The sequence below is a fragment of the Alligator mississippiensis genome, chromosome 8, assembly GCF_030867095.1.
Source record: "Alligator mississippiensis isolate rAllMis1 chromosome 8, rAllMis1, whole genome shotgun sequence".
NCBI lineage: Eukaryota > Metazoa > Chordata > Crocodylia > Alligatoridae > Alligator > Alligator mississippiensis.
In genome coordinates, this window is record NC_081831.1 from 42,845,735 (window position 1) to 42,866,070 (window position 20,336).

General features: G+C 51.8%; 1 protein-coding gene across 2 annotated transcripts; it reads right to left on the reverse strand.

Moving 5' to 3' along the window:
- Positions 1-1,100: 1,100 nt before the first annotated feature.
- CSTF2 (cleavage stimulation factor subunit 2) lies at positions 1,101-20,327 on the reverse strand. Of its 2 annotated transcripts, XM_006266002.4 has the most exons (15): positions 20,208-20,327; positions 19,054-19,132; positions 18,594-18,763; positions 17,838-17,974; positions 16,005-16,124; positions 15,654-15,803; positions 15,389-15,530; positions 14,024-14,086; positions 6,929-6,988; positions 6,062-6,203; positions 5,552-5,703; positions 4,741-4,988; positions 2,822-2,947; positions 2,284-2,409; positions 1,101-1,319 (listed from the first exon to the last, which is right to left on the reverse strand). In XM_006266002.4, the coding sequence occupies exons 1-14, from the start codon at positions 20,263-20,265 to the stop codon at positions 2,287-2,289; spliced, it is 1,770 nt and encodes a 589-aa protein (XP_006266064.1). In that variant the 5' UTR covers positions 20,266-20,327; the 3' UTR covers positions 1,101-1,319; positions 2,284-2,286. The 2 variants fall into 2 exon arrangements, with proteins under 2 accessions (XP_006266064.1, XP_014454702.1); XM_014599216.3 differs by lacking the exon at positions 6,929-6,988.
- Positions 20,328-20,336: the final 9 nt, after the last annotated feature.

Here is a 20,336-nt window from a genome sequence, read left to right on the forward strand (position 1 = left end):
TTAGGGTCGGAAGGAACCCCAATAGATCATCGAGTGCTGGGTTTAGATGACCCCAGCTAGATGCCTATCTAACCTCCTCTTGAAGACCCCCAGGGTAGGGGAGAGCACCATCTCCCTTGGGAGCCCATTCCAGACCTTGGCCACTCGAACTGTGAAGAAGTTCTTCCTAATGTCCAGTCTAAATCTGCTCTCTGCTAGCTTGTGGCCATTATTTCTTGTAACCCCCAGGGGCGCCTTGGTGAGTAAAGCCTCACAAATTCCCTTCTGTGCCCCCATGATGAACTTTTAGGTAGCCACAAGGTTGCCTCTCAACCTTCTCTTGAGGAGGCTGAAGAGGTCCAGGTGCCCTAGTCTCTCCTCATAGGGCTTGGCCTGCAAGCCCTTAACCATATGAGTGGCCCTTTTCTGGACCCTCTCCAGGTTATCCACATCCCTCTTGAAATGCGGCACCCAAAATTGCACGCAGTATTCCATATTTTCTGCCTTTCCTCTCTCCCTTTCTCTTGCTATAGGTACCCTTGCTCCGGGTTACCACCTTCTCCAGCTCCAGCAGCTTGTCCCTTGTTTGGACAAGCTCAAATCTCACACGCCTCCCTCAAACATCTCTTTAAGTGAGACTTATCTCAGAACAAATCCACAAAAAGGGGAAAAAAAGGTACACTGTCCCTTTAACCCTGGTAGCCTTGCTCTGGCAACCTCTAGGCTAAGAAACAAGCTACTTCTCCCCCCCCCCCATTTTCTCTGAGGCTTTGTCCTGTGTTACTTTCTCTCAGTCACCTCCTTTTTATGGGAGGGGAAATAAAAGTCCTGTCGCAGCCTGCCTTCCCAGGTGTTGTCCTCCCCCTCTACCCCACCTTCCAGCTCACCCTTATTAACACCTGGGCTGCAGGCCTCACTAGTCCCAGCTGTAAGCCCTTCCAGCAGTTAACTAATTGACCCTCTCTCTCTCTCTCTGGCGGAATGCTTTGGGTATCTGTTTTCTCCAGGTCTAACCCCTTAACGGCCTGTTGGTTTATGCAGCAGCTATTTTGGCAGGCCTGCCTTTGTTTTTTGCATTCTTTCTTTGCATAAAAAGGAGCCCCTTGCTTTGTTACACCATGTACTCAAATCTTCCCTCCCAGTTTATTTTAAACACCGTAAAATATACATAGAAACCACAAATGAACATGGGGAGGGGAGGGGGGGTTACATAAAAGGCAGGGAAAAGGGAGCCCCTCTACCATACGGTGCCAGGTCGGACAGTGATGGGGAAGCTGCCACATGGATTGCCTTCTCTGTCTCAGAGGTTCTGAAGCCAGCCACTGCGTGCCTTATAAACCCTGCAAGAATAACAGAGGGAGTGAAATCTTGCTCTAAGGGAAGGACAAGAGAGGCCAGCAGGAACTGGACAAGAACAGCATCATCAACACCCCTCCCAGGTACACCTGAGCCACACAACAAGAGCAGGGACACAAGGTGTCTCAGGAGGGCCCTGCTCACAGGAGCAAACTGCACCAAGCCCTGACACCACCCATGACATGTGGGATTCTCCAGAGAACTATGGTAGCATGACCTGCTCTTTCACTGCCCTCTGGCACTGTAACCTCCCACAAAGCACTCCTGCCCAACAGCTGCGGAAGCACTGGAAGACTCCTGAGTTGGGGCCACTGGGTGGGTACTGAGTTGCTTTTCTCCCCCTCTCAATGGACAAAGGCCTATAAAAACCTTCCTGAGCCAGGCCAACAGGTGCCCAATCCTCAGAACTGCTGTGGCCAAAGCGAAGGCAACTTCCCTAGGGAAGCTGAGGCAGGTGAAGAGCACTAGGAACTACATGAGAGCCAGCACATACAGCACTTGGGCAGCACCTTTTGACTCCATGACATACTGCTAGGATTTACTGAGTGACCACAGGGACAAGAAACTATCACTAGGGCTTATGCAAGGGAAGGCTAAGATATGAGCCATGCCCAGGCCACAAAGGGAGTCCACACCAGAGGCAATGTGAGGCCATGCCCTGCCTTACTCTTGTTTGTGGAGGAAACAGGCAGGTTTACTGAGGAAGCTGCAAGGCCAGGGCTGTGTTAATGGAAGTGCTAGACGGAACTGGTTCAGCTTGTACCCATGTGGAACAGACACCGGTGGAGATGTGCCAGGGAAAGAAGGTATGCTCCCCTAACACTACTGGGTCTATGAAGCATTCACTTCAGCTAACCCACTCCCCTTCATTCTGCCTACCACACCTTGCCAGCTCTTTTGTTCATTCAACCTGTTCCTCACAGTGCTGCAGTCTCCCCTCAAACTCACCTGTCACGGTGCCCCAGTGGATTTCTGAATCTGTTCTTTTAGAATAAGGATGCTCTGCCTTTGCTCTGGGGGCAGCATGGCAATCTGGTCTGCAGTCAGCTGGAGGACTTGCATGATCAGGGCAGCCTGTGGGTAAAGAGGGGAGGAGCAATCAGCACCTGCAGCAGCAATTGCCCAGAAAGGAGGAGCAGCAAAGAAGAGAGAAGAGACAGCAGGTCCCGCAGGGACAGGGAGGGGGAGACAGTACAAAGACATGACAGTACAAAGGCACATGGATAACAGGAAGCAGAAGCAGCACAATTTGCTCTGTACTAAAAGGACTGGCCCACTGACCACAGGAAAAGCTTCACAGGCTCCTGGGCTTTCTCCTGAAAAGCAGCAGGATAATTAAGTACCCATTATGAGTTGGCACCAACCCAGAAACTCTTGCACTGGGGACTGGTGCAGCACGAGGGGAAGAGGGTACACAGGGTTTCATTTTCACTGCAGTGGCATTTCCTGCCAGCAGCCCCAGACCCTTTCCATTTCATATACTCACCTTCTCATGATCTTGTGGGGTGACCTGGTTTTGCCCAGGGCTAAAGCCTCCTGGTTGACCTGCTCCTTGAACCCCTGCCCCTGGCAGGCCTCCACCTTGCATGCCTGCCCCTGGCATGTTGGGAACCTGTGGGGACAGAGATAGGATAGGATGGTCTCCCTTGCTGTACAAAGAGAGCCTGCAGTTGGCTATGTAAATAAAGAATTATGCTTCTCTAAGGACAAAGTAGGTAACAAGAAAGAGACTGACTGAAGTACCCAAGCTAGATCCGAGTACCCCGAGTAACGAACTCTGTAGACGCTGGGACATGTCAACTCTGGGAACAAAGGCTGCAGGACTAGGCAAGGCTGGCCAGCCTTGGGCTCTCTGGGTTTCTGGTTCTGTGCTGTATTACGAGATATGACTCTACCTCACCATGAGGCTGTGAAGAGAAGGGCAGGTGAGGCCTAAGGTCCCTGAGACATTTCCTGTTGTAGCAGTGAATGGCCTAGGACAGGAGTAGCCAATTATTTGGGCTGAAGGGCCACTTAGGGAGTTTTGGTGAGCTCTCATGGACCAGGTCGGCACACCCCCCCCTCAACGGCTCACCAAAACTCCCTAAGTGGTACTGCCCTGCAGTCAGGTGGATGGGGAGCAGCATCTGAGAGCAGGACAGGAGCTGGGATCGCAGGGCCAGGGCCCAGGGCAGAGCTGCAATCTGCTCCCCTGCACATCCCTGCAACAGGTGCCAGTTCTGCAGGCAGGGACATGCGGGGAGTGGACTGCCACTCTGCCCTGGGCCCTGTGCTGTCATTGCTGAGCAATCCCAGGGTATCCATGAAGACCAGCCAGGACTCGCAAGGACAGGACATATAGCCAGGCAGATGGGATGGGGCCATGGGCAGGCAGGGAGCAGCATTCGGGAGTAGGACAGGCAGGCAGAGCTGGGATCACAGGTGGGGCCCAGGGCAAAGCTATGATCCGCTCCCTGCACATCTCTGCCTGCGGAAAAAGCACCTGTTGCAGGGATGTCTGGGCTCTATCCTGGGCCTGGGTCCAGTGCTGTCACTACCCTGTGATCCTGGTCCCACCAACCTGTCCCACTCCAGACACCGCTCCCTGTCTGCCACATGTGGGTCCTGGACCGATCTCTATGGGGACCCCAGCCATCTGCTCTATCCAGCGATGGTAAAGACTGGCAGCAGCAGCCAGGAGCCAGTGCCTCTGGGGCTGCTGGGAAGTGAGTCCAGGCATCACACCACCCCAGCCCCGCTGTCTGCCTGCAGGTGGCAGGACTAGACCCATGTGTGCCCAGGCTACTCCGCACAGGATGGGCAAAACCCTTTGATGGGCTGGATCCAGCCAGCAGACTGCATTTTGCCCAACCCTGGCCTAGAATCTGAAAAGCACGAGAGAGCCAGGCTGCTGCCCTGTGGCGCTACTCCCTACTGTATTGACCTGGCTTAATCCGTAGCTCCCTCGGGTGAGGACAGTTCTGGAATCACAGCAGGGGCAGAGTTTGATAAACAAAAGGGATATCAAGCCCCCTGCATGGGGATCAAGCCTGGCAGTGGGGAGCATAAGTACCAGGAAGATGCAAGTTTCAGTGCAACAGAGAATTGCTACCCGCCTTCTCCCAGTTTCAGAGCCTGTTATCCTGACACAAGCCCAGTTAGGGGACACATGCTGGTTTTACACATTATAGTCATGGCATGGGTCAGCAATCCCAGGCTGTTGCAGCCTCCAGGGATCAAGACCATGCTGTTAACAGCCCAGTGTAGCTGGCAGGGCTGGTGCTGACCTAGGCTCCATTAGTGGTGGGGGGGATATCATCCATTCCCAGGTGTTCACTGGTTAGCAGAGCGGGTGTTAGCTATCAAAGAACCAGCATCAATCGGAGCCTGGCACCATGCATTTATCATTATCCATAGAATTAGTACCTGTCTAGGCCCCTGTGGGACATTCGCTCCCATGTTCAGTGGTCCAGGGCCTTGAATGCCACCAGGCATTGGGCCCCTTGGATTGGGGCCAGGGCCCCTGGGTTCCATCGCTCTGGGCTCCATGCCTCTGGCCTCCATGCCCCTCGGTTCCATGCCTCGAGGCTCCATCCCTCTTGCCTCCATGCCCCTGGGCTCCATTCCCCGAGGTTCCATGCCCCTGGGCTCCATGCCCCGGGGATCTCTTCCACCTAACAAAGAACAAACAAGATCCAAGCAGACTGCTGAAAGAGGTGTCCACTCTCGGGAAAACTGGGGTACATGCTGGCATTACAGAGCCAAGCCTTCTCCAGCGTACAGGCTGGCAAAACCTGAGAAAGGTCAGGGCCAATGTGAGGGGCTCTTCCTCCTCTTGCCCTGCATAACTGTCCCCAACTCCATCTGACCTTGCGTACCTTAACCCTGTGATTCACGTTACTGTTCAACCGCCTCCCCATGTTTCTCTTACATTCGCCAAAGTGTTATGGCAGAGCAGGCATGTAAGGGACCTCAGGAGGTCACATCAAGTCCAGGTCCCTGCTCAAGCAGGACTGTCCCTGAATAAACCAACCCAGCAAAGTGTCTGTCTAACCTACTCCTAAAAACTTGCATGACGAAGACACCAGACCCAGTTTAGGCCAGTCTGTGCCAGTGTTTAGTTACCCTCAATCAGAAAGTTTTTCCTGATTCCAGCCTAACTGGGGCCTAACTCTTGGCCCTTTCCCAGATCTATGACTTCTCTATCATTTTACACCTAAATCCATGGCCCTCTCACCTCGAGCATCCATCAATGGCCCCCGAGGTTCTCCCATCAGTGGTCTGGGTTCACCCATTGGTCCTCCTCTCATCTCATGAGGCGGACCACGGTTGTCATGGCCAGGCATGTGGTGCATAGGTGGCCCCTGGTGGGGTGGACCAAGGTAACCTCTGGGGAGAGCAAAGCAAAAGCAAGAGGGCATATCAGACACAGAACTGAATTTTCATAACCCACATGCAGTGAAAGGAATGGGTTTGGCTCACAGGGATGGGTGCTGATATTTCCAGCTCATGGCCAATTTATAAGGCTGCAATTAGCAACCTCCCAGGGGAGCTGGCTCCTAACACGCAGCTGTCTATGGATCACCAGAACTTATTGCTCTAACCAGCCAATGTGACCTGGTGGTTCACCTGGAGGCACTGCCTCTTTCCCATTGCTCACACAATCCCTGACTTCAGCAAGAGGCCATGCCAGGGGCAGCAGAGTTGTAGTATCAGACTGGAAAGATCCCTCTCCTCCCCACTTCACCTGGGCTCCACTTCTCCAGTGACTGAGAGCAAGGTCCCTCCTCGTGGGTCATTTGGAGCATCTCCCAGAAGACCTCGGGGTGGTGGGCCACTAGCAGGCAATGGTCCACGCTGCATAGGGGCCCTTGGATCTGGCATGGGCACTGCCAGGGAAATAAACAACAGTTCATGAGAACCATCACAGCAGAGTCCTGCTGCCCTTTTGGGCTAACATGCAACAGAAACCCCCTCAATGCTCCCTGGAGCTCAGACAGGCTGACAGCCAGATATGGGTGTGTCATGGTCCATGGTACTGTCTATGATGGGGCTAGAACTGAAGCACAGCAAGGTGGGAAGAACTCTTCCCATAGATAACACAGCAGATCACAGAAGCTGGTCACTTCAGGGCTAATTTTAACCCCTCCTTTCCCCTACAGTTACCATCTTAGCTGGCTGAAGGAAGCTGAGAATTAAGACTACAGCAGCCTTCTAAAGTCTGGACATGCACCCTGAAAGTCAAAAGTGTGAGCCTTGTCACCCTGTGTCTGAAGGCAAAACAGCAAGTGACACCCTACTGACCCTGCATCTGAGTTCAAATGGCTGGGCTGACGCATAATGTCATCTCCCTCCATCCCATTTCACCAGTCACATTGGTTACCCTCCTTCCCAGAGATGGAAGGTCCCTCTGCAGAGAACACCTCTATTCTCTCCTCCTGACACAAAGGGGCAGTCCTGTGTTTGAAGATGGTTGCTGAAGTGCTCAGAGATCTGGCCATAGCCCCAGGTAAAGATAACCCAAGTGCTTAATTCTACGTGAAAGGCTGCCAAAAATCCATGTAGCCCACACTGAGCCCCACAACCAGAGGGAGCTGACAGTTGCTATGGATACCTTGAACACGCTCGATAGAGGCAGGCCTGGCAGGTCCCACGGGCGAGAGCTGCAGGTTCCCTGGCAAGCATCATGAAAAGAGGGAAAAGAGTAGACACATAAATAGTGTGTGCACTCATTCGCATACATTGGGAGATCCACAGATGGAACTGCCTAGACCCCAGGCCCACCACAGCCCCAAGTGCTAGCACAGCTTCATTTCCCTGGCTGGCATGAGCTCATTGTACATAACAGACTCCCATGGAATTGGGTCACAGACTTTAAAAAGGCACTACAAATCCTACAGGCCTGGTTTTGTCACTCTTCCAGGAACATAGCTGGACTGAAACATCCAAGATCAACTTTGGCTCTGTATGGAATCTTCCACAAGGCTTGAAGAGCCCAGTCCCCTATAAACTGGTGCCCAGGAGAAAGCTTGTGCTGGTTCCTGTGCATGTGGCAGGAACCTAAACCTATTTTTGCTGCATTTATTATTTCACTTAAAATACAGAATTTTTTTAGCTTTTGCAGCTGCAGAACCACTTTTCGAGCCAGAGCTGGCACGATGTGAGCTGGATATGATACTGCTTACCCAAGCATTCAGTGAGACTGCTCCAGTTCCCCAGCTCAGAACCTCCCCAAGCAGCAGCAGAAATTAACAAAATTCTGTACCAGCTGCCTTGCTGCTATTTCAAATCCTAAAGATGGCAGGGGAATGGTGACGTGTCTCCATGGCTGCTATTTGGCAAAGCCCTGAGCAGTAGCATAGCTCATGAAGGAAGACCCAAACGTGAAATCAGAAAAAGTCTCTCAGATTGAGCAGCTTTTTAGGTATGTGAAACTGTGGGACTTCAAAAAGGAAGTGTCACACTCCTGATAAAAGGAGCGAGACATAGGCCAAGGAGGGGATTACCTTCCTCATGGCCTACTTACAATCTGAAAGAGTAGGGATCTCTTGGATATGGCAAACCAGGCTCATTTGCTAATGGGATACTGATGCTTTAATGGACTAATTGCACTGAGCCTTAATCCAGGACCAGGATACAGCCATTGCCATGTGGCAAGAGGGCCCTACATATTTCCCACAGAGATGCCCTCTACTGGTCAACACACTTTACTATCATGTGCAAAAGAAAAGCTACCATTCCCCCTGCTGGACAAACTACAGAAAACACCGAAAATTCAATAATAATACAGCAGGCAAGAAGCTGATTTAGCACCATTGCAGTCCCCAGCATTCCCCAGACACCTGTAACTACCAAGTACCAGAAAATAGGGCTGTGTGAAATTTCGGCAGCCATTTCAGTGCCCGAAACACCAAATCTGAAATGAAACAGAAGGCTCCAAAACATCTCCAAAACCATCTGAAACATTTTGGACATTTGAGAGGTGGGCTTGTGGGGAAACAGAAACTCAGAAAGGGAGGGGGGAATGGATTGCTCTGATATTGACATGTGAAGCTGGCCAGTGTCTGCAATTTGTCTCTGAGATCCCTTCCATTCCCAGTGCTCTGGAGGAGGGATGGAGAAACAACATATACGACTCTGTGTGAAGCCTTTCTCTGCTTTTTGTGAGCAGTCTGTCTGGAAGCAACAGTGTGTGAAAGGTACTGGCTGGCTGCAGCGATTGGCTTCCTAGTCAGTCTCTTGCTAGTCTCTCTTTTTGGAAAGGATTGGATACATCTTTCCAATATATTACAGATAGAAGATATAGTAAACAGACAGAAGAAGATATAGTAGACACAGAAGATATAGTAAGCAGACAGAAGATATATTGCATAGAGAAGACGTATTACATACACACACACATTTTCCAGCACAGCAAACATTATGAAGTGTGCTGGAAAGGCAGGTGCCCGGTCTTCTGGCAGGGGAGCGAGAGGGACTAGAGGGGATGGGGGGGAGGGCTACAAGTTCCCTGCCCCTAACCCCCCCCCCCCCCCAAACTTAGAGGCACCCTCTTCTCTAGCAGCCATGAGGCTTCTGCTGCTAGTGACAGCAAGGAAGTGGGAGCAGTCTCTGCACCTGCCCCACCTCCACTAACACCAGCAATAATAACTCCCAACACCATCAGCATGACAAGCACCAGCATGAAAGTATCATCCACTGCAATTTCAGTTCCCACCGTGAGCCTCCCAGTGCCAGAGGAGAATCTGGAATCAGGGGAGCTCAGTGCCATAGCCAGGAAAATTCTGGGAAAGGAGGATACATATCTGAGTATATGGCTCCACACCCCTCAAAGTTCCTCAAGAGCTAGGTCTCCTTCTCTGGAAGGCACTTTGGAGGAGACTGAAATTGTGGAGGCAAGTGGCTCAGCTGAGTTAGCTTCTCCTGTTGTTGTGCCTCTGCCTGCTGAGGAAGGGGATAAGGCAGGATCTGCACCCGCACCCCAGAAGTGAGGGGGTAGTGTAGTGTGGGATCATTCTGAGGTGGCAGATGATCCCAAATATGCTATCTGCCTGCACTGCCAATGCAAGACCAGCCAAGGCAAAGATGAAAAACACTTCCACACCACGGGGATGCTAATGCACATCAGGAGGCACCACCCCCTTGCCCTTGCTCCTCCTCAGCCTGGCACCAGTGGGAGCATGTCCAAAGGGAAGTCCCCCTCTCACTCCAAAGCCCCTGTCCCCCAGAAGCAGAGGCAGGCCACCCTGTGGGGGAAAAGTGGGGATAAAGGGGCATGGCGGGGGGGTGGGAGGGTGGAAGGGGGGGGGGTGTTCCCAAGGTGAGTGCGGTCACCTAGAGCACTGGGGAGATGCTTGCTCTGGATGACCAGCCCTTCTCCTTAGTTGAGAGGCCAGGGTTCAGGCAGCTCACTGCTCCATCATACCACATGCCTTCACGCACCACCTTCAGCAGGATGGTGGTGCCCTTCCTGTATGAGGCATGCAGGGAGTACTTAAGGGAGGAGCGGCACAAGGCAGGTCTGCAGGTGGCCTTACACTTCACCTCAGACATCTGGAGCAGCCAGGGTGGAGATCATGCCTACCTCTCCCTCACAGGGTACAGGTGCGATCAGTCAGGCCGTCGGTGGGCTCTCCTTCCAGTGGAGGTGATGGATGAGCCCCACACAGCAACAGAGATAATGGTGGCCATGAACCGCATGGTGCAGGGGTGACCTGTTGGGCAGGGTGAGGTCACCCATGGGTTTACGGTCAGCGACAACGGGGACAATATGGTCAAGGTGGTCCGTGATGCCAACTTTGTTGGCATCTGCTGCATGGCACACAAGTTCCACCTTATAGTCACAGACTCCTTGGACGGCTGCCAGTAAGGGCAACATCACAACCAGCCAGCTCATTTCAAAATGCAGGAAGGTGGAAGGCTACTTCCACCGGAGTATCAAGGGGGATAAGATGCTGTGGGACAAACAGGCAGAGTTGCGCATTCCGCAGCACAAAATCATGCAGGATGTGGAGACTCGGTGGAACACCACACACCTGATGCTCGAAAGGCTGGTTGAGCAACAGAAATGCCATCCACAAGATGGCCTTGCTCGGGGAGACTGGGATCAGCAGCCCTCTTAACAAAACAGAGTGGGATACCATCGCTCAGATCTTGGTGGTCCTCAAGCCATTTCTCGAGGCCACTGAGAGCCTCAGTGCTCTGCGATGCCCTCCTTAGCCAGGTGATCCCTGTAGTGAGGGAGCTTCAGAACCAAATGGAGAAGTTCCAGGGGATCAATGTTCCTGGCTGGGGCAAGCTGTTGTCACCAGAGGTGCGGGCACTGATGAAGTGGCTGAAGGGCATCAAGACACATCTAGATCTGTTGAGGTCCAAAACTGTTCATGTGCTGGCAGCCATATGCGGCCCAAGGGTGAAGGGGAGTGCACGCGCCAGCAATACCCTGGATCACTGGACAGAGGTGCTGGTGAATAGGGTGAGGGAGGCAGAAGGGCAGAGGTGGGGGGATGTGGAAAAGGGGGAACACTGCCACATGCCAGCACTCCATCCACCAGTCAGTCAGTCTCCTCCACCACAGGTGCTGCCAAAGTGGGCCAATGCCATGGCTTCCATGTTGGGGTCCAGAGGCACCAGACCCCAGCATCGGGCAGGTAGCGCCAAGGCCTCGGCAGCTACCTCTCTCACTGAGGACATGGAACTGCTGCTCTGTGACCCCTTGGCCTACTGGGCAAGCCGCAGCCGGATGTGGCAGGATCTGGCCATGGTTGCCCGAGAACACCTGTCCTGTCCACCGACCAGCGTTCCGAGCAAGAGGGTGTTCAGCATTGCTGGGGATGTTATGACACCCCACCACACCTCCTTCGATCCTGGTTTGGTGGAGCAACTGGTGTTCCTCAAGGTGAACTTCTTGCTGCTGGGGTTCCCCAAGCTCCATGTGCAGACAGAGTGAGTGCCACCCTCCTCACTCAATCCGCACCTATTTCCTTTTTATTTTTTTTTTTAAACCATTTAATGCCCCACTGTCAAAGTTGGAGGTGGTACTCACTATATCACCAGCCAGCAGCAGAAGAAATCTCCCTGCTGAGCTCCCATGCCAGGACAAACTTGGAGATATGGGCTGGGGCTATGGACCCCAGGTCCTGGGCATGACCTACAACTGCACCCTGCCAGGGTCAGGAGGCCTGGTGGGATTGCTGGTAGCACAGCAGCCCCCAAGAAATGCCAGGACCGCAAACCTCCCTCGTGAAAGGTGGGTAGGAGGCACCTTATAACCTCCAGCCACCACAGGCACACACAGTCCTGGCTAGGGAAAGCCCAAACCTGTAAGATCTTTGAGAGGCCTGAGGCCTGCTGGTTGCAATGGAGTTGTGAGGCTCCAGGTGAGCTCAGCTTAACTGCCTGGGATGCCATCAGTGAGGCATGGGCCACAGTGTTAGGGAAGGTATGGGAGCTGTGGAATGGATGTCACCTCTAGACATCAGGGGCCTAAATGGGCAGCCTCCCACCTGGATAACACCTGAATCGGTTTTTCATCGAGGCATGGCAGGAAAAAAAAGGGGCAGGCGGTTGGCCCAGAAACACATAGGCGGGCTGAGATCTCACCTGCACTGGGAAGGCCCCCTGCTCTTCCTGGATGGAACGAATAGTGAAGCAGCCAGAGGCTGACATGCAATGCAGGAAAGAAAGCCAGTCATTGAAAATGTAAATTGAGGTGTCTGGGGGTGAGGGAGACATAACAGGTAAAAGTGGAAAGGTACCTGGGGAGTCAGATGTCAGGCAGGTTATAGCGTGTCATAAATCCAATGTCTATATTGAGGCCATGAGTTTCTGTATCCAGGAGGCTGATGAAGTGAAGTTCATGGGGTTGTCTGTGAAAAGTGGTTTGTAAATTCCTTTTGAGCATACAGCCTGAGAGACTGGAGACAGAGTGACTTTCTTGTGAGAAGTGTACCCCCACAGGTACTGGGGTATTCTTGTCTGTAATCGATTTCTGGTGTGCATTCATTCTGGTGCAGAGTTGTTGCTTGTTGTCTCCTATGTATTTTCCATCAGGGCATTTGGTGCACTGGATGAGATATATAATGTTTCTGGAGGTGCAGCTGTAAGATCCAGGAGTGGTGATAGTTCTGTTGTGAGGTGTAGTAACTGTGGGGGTACTGGAGATATGTTGGCATGTTTTGCATTTCTTGTCATGGCACAGTCTGGATCCATTTGGTGTGTTTTGGGCTGTAGGAACTTTGCTTCTGGTGATGAGGTTAGCGAGGTTCGGTGCTTGTTTGAATTTACAAACCACTTTTCACAGACGAGCCTATGAACTGCACTTCATCAACCTCCTGGATACAAAAACTCATGGACTCAATATAGACATTGGATTTATGACACACTAAAACCTGCCTGACATATGACTACCCAGGTACCTCTCCACTTTTACCTGCTACATCTCCCTTCCCACCCCACACCCCACCTCTCAGCCTGTCCCTCACCCTCTGACACCTCCATTTACATTTTCACTGACTGGCTTTCTTACCTGCATTGCATGCCAGCCTATGGCATCTTCATTATTCATTTCAACCAGGAAGAGCACACATACACAAACTAGATGTTTCCTCAGCCGGACAAAAGGTTTTTAAACCCAAAAGCTTGCTAAGATATATTTCTCCAACTATTCAGTTGGTCTAATAAAAGATATCAGAGGTATGGTCGACTGAGCCGTGCTGGGGCCAGGACCCAAAGGGGGGCATCGAAGGGCCAGGGGCCCATTATGAGGGATGCCCAGAGCAAGAGGCTCAGGATTCCAACTGGCCTGAAGGCAGGGCCAGGGCCTAAGGTGGAGCCAAAAGTCCCAGAGAGGGGACCTCAGCTGGAGGTGGTGAAGGATGCAATGTGCGAGGCATGGGCCTCAGTGTAGGGAAGGTACAGAGCTACGGAATAGATGTCACCCCAAGACACCTAAATGGGCAGCCTCCCGCCTGGAAAATATTTGAATCAGTTTTCCATCAAGGGGTGGCAGGAAAAAGAGGGGCAGGCAGTTGGTCCAGAAATAGGTGGGCGGGTAGAGATCTAGCTGGCACCAGGAAGGCCCTCTGTTACAGGCTACCATCCCTGCTGGTTTCATCCTGCTGCACCTTAACACACGTCATGAGTTTTGCTTTGAACAGTTTGAGGTGCAGTTTCACAGAAACCTCTGCACTTATCTCCTTGAAACTTAGCAGGCTTCATGCCCTCAGAAGGAGCTACCATCCTTGCAATTTTCATCCAAATCAGGAAAGAAATGACTAAGTTATAGGCATTTTAGCGATTGCCCATTGTAGCCTATGGCCAAATCACCAAAAAAGCATCCAAATCTGAAACAGATTTGGACGAATCGAAATGGAACAGGGATCCAAACACCAAAACAAACGCTGTCTTCTGAAGCGGCTAAATCCAAACTGAAAAGAAACATAGCCATTTTGCACAGCCCTACCAGAAAACTAGTTACTAGAGGTGACCTGGTCCAGTATACAAAAGCATGTACACACACAGTATAACAGACAATTGGGGAAAGCCTTTGCATATTCAGGTACCTTTGGAAGTTATTTTGAAGGGGACTGTCTATTCTGTCAACCACTCTGATGATATATGGTTTTGAATTTCTCAGTGCCCTTGTCTGGAAGCCCAGGCCATATGACACAGCATCAAACAGTACTAGATTAACGAATGCCTGGTTTACCTTGTCCACGTTCCATGGGTACAGGCCCACTGCCTGGCATCCCAACCTGAGGCTGCATTCCACCTGAGGGAAGAAGGGCCAATAAACAGGATCACAGGAAAGTGGATCTGGAAGGGACCTCACAAGGTCATCTAGTCCAGCCACCTGCTCAGGGCAGGATCATCCGTAACGAAACCATCCCTGCCAAGTTTCTTTCTAATCAGCTTTTGAAAATTTCCAGGGATGGAGATTCCACAATTTCTCTAAGCAGCCTGTTCTAATGTTTTACCACCCTCATAGTCAGAAAATTCCTCCTAATCTCCATCTTAAATTTTCTCATTTGAAATTTAAGGCCACCACCCTTAGTCCTGCCCCCTACAGAGAAGAGTCTGTCTGCATCCCCTTTATAAAAATCACACTTCAGGTATTTGAAGACTGTTATCAAATCCTCTTTCACTCTTCTTTTCTCCAGAGTAAGTAACCCTAGCACTTGCAGCCTTTCCTCATATGTCATGCTTCCCAGACCCCTAATCATTTTGTTGCTCTGCTGGACTCTTTCCAATCTGTCCACATCTTTCTTGAAGTGTGGGGCCCAAAACTGGACACGGTATTCCAAGTGAGGTCTCACCAATGACAAGTAGAGCAGAAGAATCACTTTTCTTGATTTGCAAGTGACACTCCTGTTAATATAACCTAGTATGCTGTTGGCTTTTTCTAGCACCCAGAGCATATTGTTGGCTAATATTCAGCTTATGGTCCACCATATTCCCTGGGTCCATCTCTGCAGTACTGAAGCCTAGCCACTCATTCCCCAGCCTGTATTTGTGCATGCAATGATGTCATCCCCAGTGCAGGACTTAATGCTTGTCCTTGTTATAATTTCAGATCATTTCTCCAGTTCATCCAGCTCACTGCCCTTCAGAGTCTGCAACTCCACCCAATTTAGTATCAACCACAAATCTGCTAAGCATGCACTCAATTCCATCATCCAACTCATGTATGAAGATATTAAACAACGCCAGGTGCAAGACAAACTCTTGGGGAACCTCACTTGATACCTCCTCCCAAACAGACAGAGAGACAACACAACCCACTGTTCTCTTTCAGTGCTCACAGCCCTTACATTCTCCTGTTAGGCCCCTTTCTCGCTCTTCTGTAGCCAGGAAGCTTTTCACCTGTCTTGTAAGGTTGTGCAGACAGTGATCATCTCTTGTGCATGAGTCAGAGTCAGTCCATAGGACTCAAACCTCCCCCATACCCAAGTCATTGCGATTACCCTTTTCAAAAGCCTGCAAAGCCCCCACACCATGGGATCATACTGCCACTGGAGAAAGTTTGGGCAACTTTCAAACTTTCTGACTGTAAATACATGCTTCAGAAACTCACCTCCTGGAGCCATGGGGCCGGGGCCAGGGCCAGGGCCTGGGCCCGGGCCCTGTACTGAGGTTGGCATCTGTCCTGGGGCTGGTACTCCACCCTGCATAGGAGGCTGCATCAGAGGAGGGGCTCCATTCACATGCATACCACCCTGCGGAGGAAAGAAACCAACTATATCAGCAATACTGTTACACCAGGATGTTATACTGGGATTCCCTTTCTCACCAACATACATGTGCCCCCAAATGCAGGTGGATTTAGCAAAGATCCTTACAATGGTCTGTGGCTGGGAGGAAGGGGGAGTCTGTTGGTTCATCTGTGCATTTGGACCTGGCCCGGGCCCAGGTCCAGGCCCAGGCCCTGGAACTGGCTGCTGGTTGCCTGGGATCAGAGGTGGAACGCTGGTCTGGCGATGCAGAATTTTCTAAGGACAGAAGAGAGAGAAAGAAGCGGTGAGTACCCCACTGATTCACAGACAAGGTTCCTTGGGTGAATTTGATATCTTTTATTAGACCAACCCAAATGGTTGCACTGATGCACAGCAACTCCTGGAATCTACATGTGCCCCACCTCACCAGATTAGTGTACCCATCACTCCCAAATGGAGGAAGAGAATTATACATACCAGAGCGATCTCTGGATCAACAATTCTCATCACCACCTGGGCTTGCAGCAGGGCATAAGCCAGCTGAGGGTTCTGGAGCAGCATATTCCGGGCTTCCTGAGGGCTGTTCTGGACGCACAACTGAGGACAAACACACCAGTCAGAGCTACACAGGGGCCCTGCCACTACCACTAACTGCTGCTGCAACTTCAAAGGGGAAACAACAACTTAGGAAACACTGGAATAGCAGCATGGCAAAGGGTGAGGTATACAAATACTTGGATAACTTCAGACTTTGCAGTTTGGATCTTCTGAGTGAAATACAAGCTCTACAACCTCACCTCCTCAAGTGGCAGGGCTAGGGTAAGGGGCTGGGCCCTGTACTGAGGCTAGAATCTCTCCTGGGGCTGGCACACCATCCTGCATAGAAGACTGAAGACTGCTAAGCAGTTAAGTACAACCATCTCAATAGAGCCTCAGGTGAGCTGTGTAAATCATGGATTTTTGGTTTTGTGGCTGCTGAAAAAATTTCATTTGGGGTAAATCTGGAACTAGAGGTGTCCATATCATATTGGCACCAATAAAAGGAAAATTGATATTATTGGCAATTGCCTTTTTTTGGCTGATGTGGCCAATAATGTTGCTGATAAAAGCTGCATCCAGGCAGTAAGTGGGGGGGGGCGCAGCTCGAGGCCCCCTGCAGTGAGGGAGGGAGTGGGGCTGGGGCAGAGCCGGTGGCTCATCTGCGGGGTGGGGGGCTGGGTACAGCTCCTGCCGCTGCATGCACCCCCAGGGGAGGCATGTGAGCGCATGCCCCCTGGATCTGTGCGTGGGGCAAAGGTGGGCTGCTGTTGCATGTTTGGGGGCTGCACTAGGCTTTTCCCAGCAGCTGTGGTCGGGCCAGGCCAGGCGGCAGCAGTGCTGGAAGGGGAATAATGAGGGGGCTACAGCAGGGGCTGTAGCTGTCCTGTGGTTCCCCTCCCAGTGCTGCCGCTGCCTGCCCTGTCCAACCCAGCCTGGCCCGGCCCAAGTGCAGCTGCCAGGAAGAGCCCGGTGCAGGCCGCAGCCCACCCTTGCCCTGCATGCAGATCCAGGGGGCACGTGTCCCCCGGGCCTCCCCTGAGGGGAACGCAGCGGCAGGAGCTGCACCCCCACCTTTCCCATGCCCCCCAGATGAGCCACCGGCTCCATTCCACGTCCTGTCCCGGCTGGGCAGTACCTATCCCTGCCCCATTCCCTCCCTCACTGCAGGGGCCTCCATCTGCCCCCCCCACCCCCCTCCCAACAGACTCACCGTCCAGACACTGCTCTCCAAGCTGCCAGGCTGCATATATGCAATTGGATCGGTATCCACCGATTTGGCTGGTCAATAACTGGCCATCGGTATCAGCCCAAAAAATATTTATTGATAACCTCCCCATCTAGAACCATTCACAACAGAGCTCCTGTTATTTTCCTCCCATTCAGCTTCAGTAGTTCATCTGCTCAGGGACAAAAGTTTACTTGGAACAGACTCAAATAGGGAGGTGAAACTGCTGCTTTGGACCACTCAGCATCTGTGATGCTTGTCATCATCCTTAACAGTAAGTTCAGTGCTTAAAACAGCTCTCTCCCTATCCCATACCTATGAAAAAATTGAGCAGCAGCATCCCAGCTACACAAACCCACTAGACCATTCTATCTTGTATCAACACAGTCAACAAAGAAGCCTTAACTGGGGCTGCTAAGGCACAGAGATATGAGCAGGGAGTTGCCACTGCCTGTTTGTTCTTGTGCTGCTGGTGGGGTCACTCAGCACTCACAGTACAGTTGTGCTGTGCAGTACACACATCCTACCATTTTGCTCCCACTCACCTTCATTTGCTTCATCAGCTCAAACATCTGCTCTGGTGGCAAGCTGGCAACTGCCCTGCTGATGGACTCGGGGGCATCTTCAGGATTTACTGGGTCCCCATAAGGTGACTCTATGATGGGGGCACCTGTGCCCAGGCCTGGCCAGGACAAGAAGTGGAAGATGAAGAGGAAGAATTAAATATGTGCTGGCTGATCTCTGAACATAGCTTTTGGTCTCAGCGTTGCTTCACAAGAGCCTCTTTCTCTTCCTGCTTCTTCAGTTGAAAGACCATTGTTTGAGTAGCCCATAGGCTTCAGCAGTTTCACCCTCACAACCAAGAGGTGATACATTTCTCAGACCTTATAGCCTTATAGGAATATACATAAGCCCTGTATAGAAGCCAAGGATACAGAGTGCCTTGTAGAAATTCAAAGTATTTTAAGAGCTGCAGGTCACTCCAAAGCCATTCCACACAGACCTCACTACAGCCTTTGACAGCACAACACCCTGTCTGTTCTTACTTGTCAAATCAGCTCCACTGATACAGACAAAATAGTGAAAAGCCAGTTAAAGCAGAAGTTTGTCTGGGCCAGGAAATCACAGCTCAGTCCACACAATCCTCCTGCAGAATTCCACGTGCTAATGCACTCAGACCAAACCAGGAGTACAAGGCCATTTTGCTGTCAACTTCACATAAACAGACTAGTAGATTCTGGTACAATTTAAGCCAAACCTTGTGGTAACATTAACCTCATCAACTCAAAGTCCAGACTCACTCTTCAGCTCTTCCTTGTTCTTCTCACTAGCTGCATTGTCCACTCGCAATGCTCTCCCACTGAACTCACGTCCATTCAGGTTGCGCATGGCGCTGAGCGCCGTCTCCTGGTCTTGGTATTCACAGAAGCCATAACCCTTTGGCTTTCCTGTCTCTCTGTCATATACCAGCCTGGATGGCAGAGCAGAGACAATCACAACTGTTACATGCAGAACAACATGATACCAGAGAGTCTTCCAGCTTGGGTAACCCTCTTCTCACACCCTCCATTCCATCAGCCAGGACAGTGTCACTTTGCTCCTACCCATTCTGAGCTTGCGTCTGCTGGGATTTGCATCTGCCCCAGTCCTCTCCTCTCAGGTTTGGGATGCAGATGCGTATATCAGCAGTCAACTGCATCCAAGGCCCCTCACCCTCCCTTCAGTGTATTGTAGATATTAAAAAATGGAAATTATTCTCACCTAAAGCTGACAACAGGTCCAACCTCTGAGAAAATGTCCTTCAGCTGCTCCTCTGTGGCTTCATATGGGATATTCCCCACTGTGGGAGAGAGGAGCAAATTATCAGTGCAGATGACGCGCTATGCAAAGCCATAGGCTGAATATTTTACCACAGGAAGAAGGGAAAGAATAAAAATAAGCCTGGGATAGCAAAGGCCAGATGTGTGTGACAACACACTATGCAGTTTGCCCCACATTACAGATAGTTTCCTATGTCCTGCTACTGCTGGTATCCACCTCCTCCTCCCAATACAGAATGTGCTCTGGATCATACTAGAGGCCTCTGATTCCACGTCTGGTGCCAGCCAGGCACCAGAAAGAAACTATCAAAGCAAGTAGCTGCAATAAGGTCAATAGTTCTTAAACAGTCCTAGAACCATGGCTCCAGTCCTATACATTAGGTACCAAGCACGGCTGTCCCCAACTTCTGAATACTGCTTCTCTGAGGCTGTGCTGTTTGGTCTCACTGCTGCTGTGGCAGCCAAGGCACTTACAGCAGTCAAGAGAATGGTTCTAGGACCCTGCTTCCTCCTGACTCTTGGCACAAGAGGACCATCTCTGCTATCAGCAGAGGCCAAAGGCAGCTCCACCACAGGAATCACAGGGAAAACTGTACATGTTCCTTTATCAGGGTAGCGCCAGTGCTCTGGTAACCATTTTCAGCACTGCTAGTTTCCTATTTGCTCTAGTGAAAAGCCTGGGGCTCGTTTCCTGCTGCTGCTGCGAGCTGCAGGGTTTGGTGACTGCTTGGCTCCATGTCCGTTTGGGAAACAACGCCAGCACCCGGGAGAGGGGCCGGCGTGAAAGGGAAACGACTTGTGCCACACACAAGGGAAGGAACCCCGGGACCGGGTTCGGCTCCGGCCTGGCGCAGCCCATTGGAAGATACTTGCGGGGCTCTTCAAGCCCTGACCTTGCCCGGCGCGTGTCCCTCACAGCCCAACAGCTACGGCCTCGGCAGGAGAAGAGCGCGACAGAGGCACCGCGGGCCCCGGGCCTGTACCCCGCCGGGGAACGGGGATACGCGCAGGCCCCACCACCTCCCTGCGACCCGGCCCGGTGGCGACGGCACCTCCACGGCTAGCACCGCAGGGCAGGGGGAGGGGGCGCCTCACCAAAGACGGAGCGCAGGGAGCGGTCCACCGCGGGGTCCCGCACCGCCAGCCCCGCCATGCCCCGTTCCAACAGCAACAGCCGTGTTTCCGGTCAGCTGCTAAGCACTCCCTAAACTTCCGGTTCCTTCT

Bases quoted from the DNA above. Each gene is read 5' to 3' on its own strand.
- CSTF2 (XM_006266002.4), bottom strand. From the start codon at position 20,265: ATGGCGGGGCTGGCGGTGCGGGACCCCGCGGTGGACCGCTCCCTGCGC. The intron at 19,133-20,207 runs GTGAGGCGCCCC...TCTCTCCCACAG, and splicing joins CTCCCTGCGCTCCGTCTTTG to TGGGGAATATCCCATATGAA. The intron at 2,410-2,821 runs GTGAGTATATGA...CTTTACCCACAG, and splicing joins CCCCACAAGATCATGAGAAG to GCTGCCCTGATCATGCAAGT.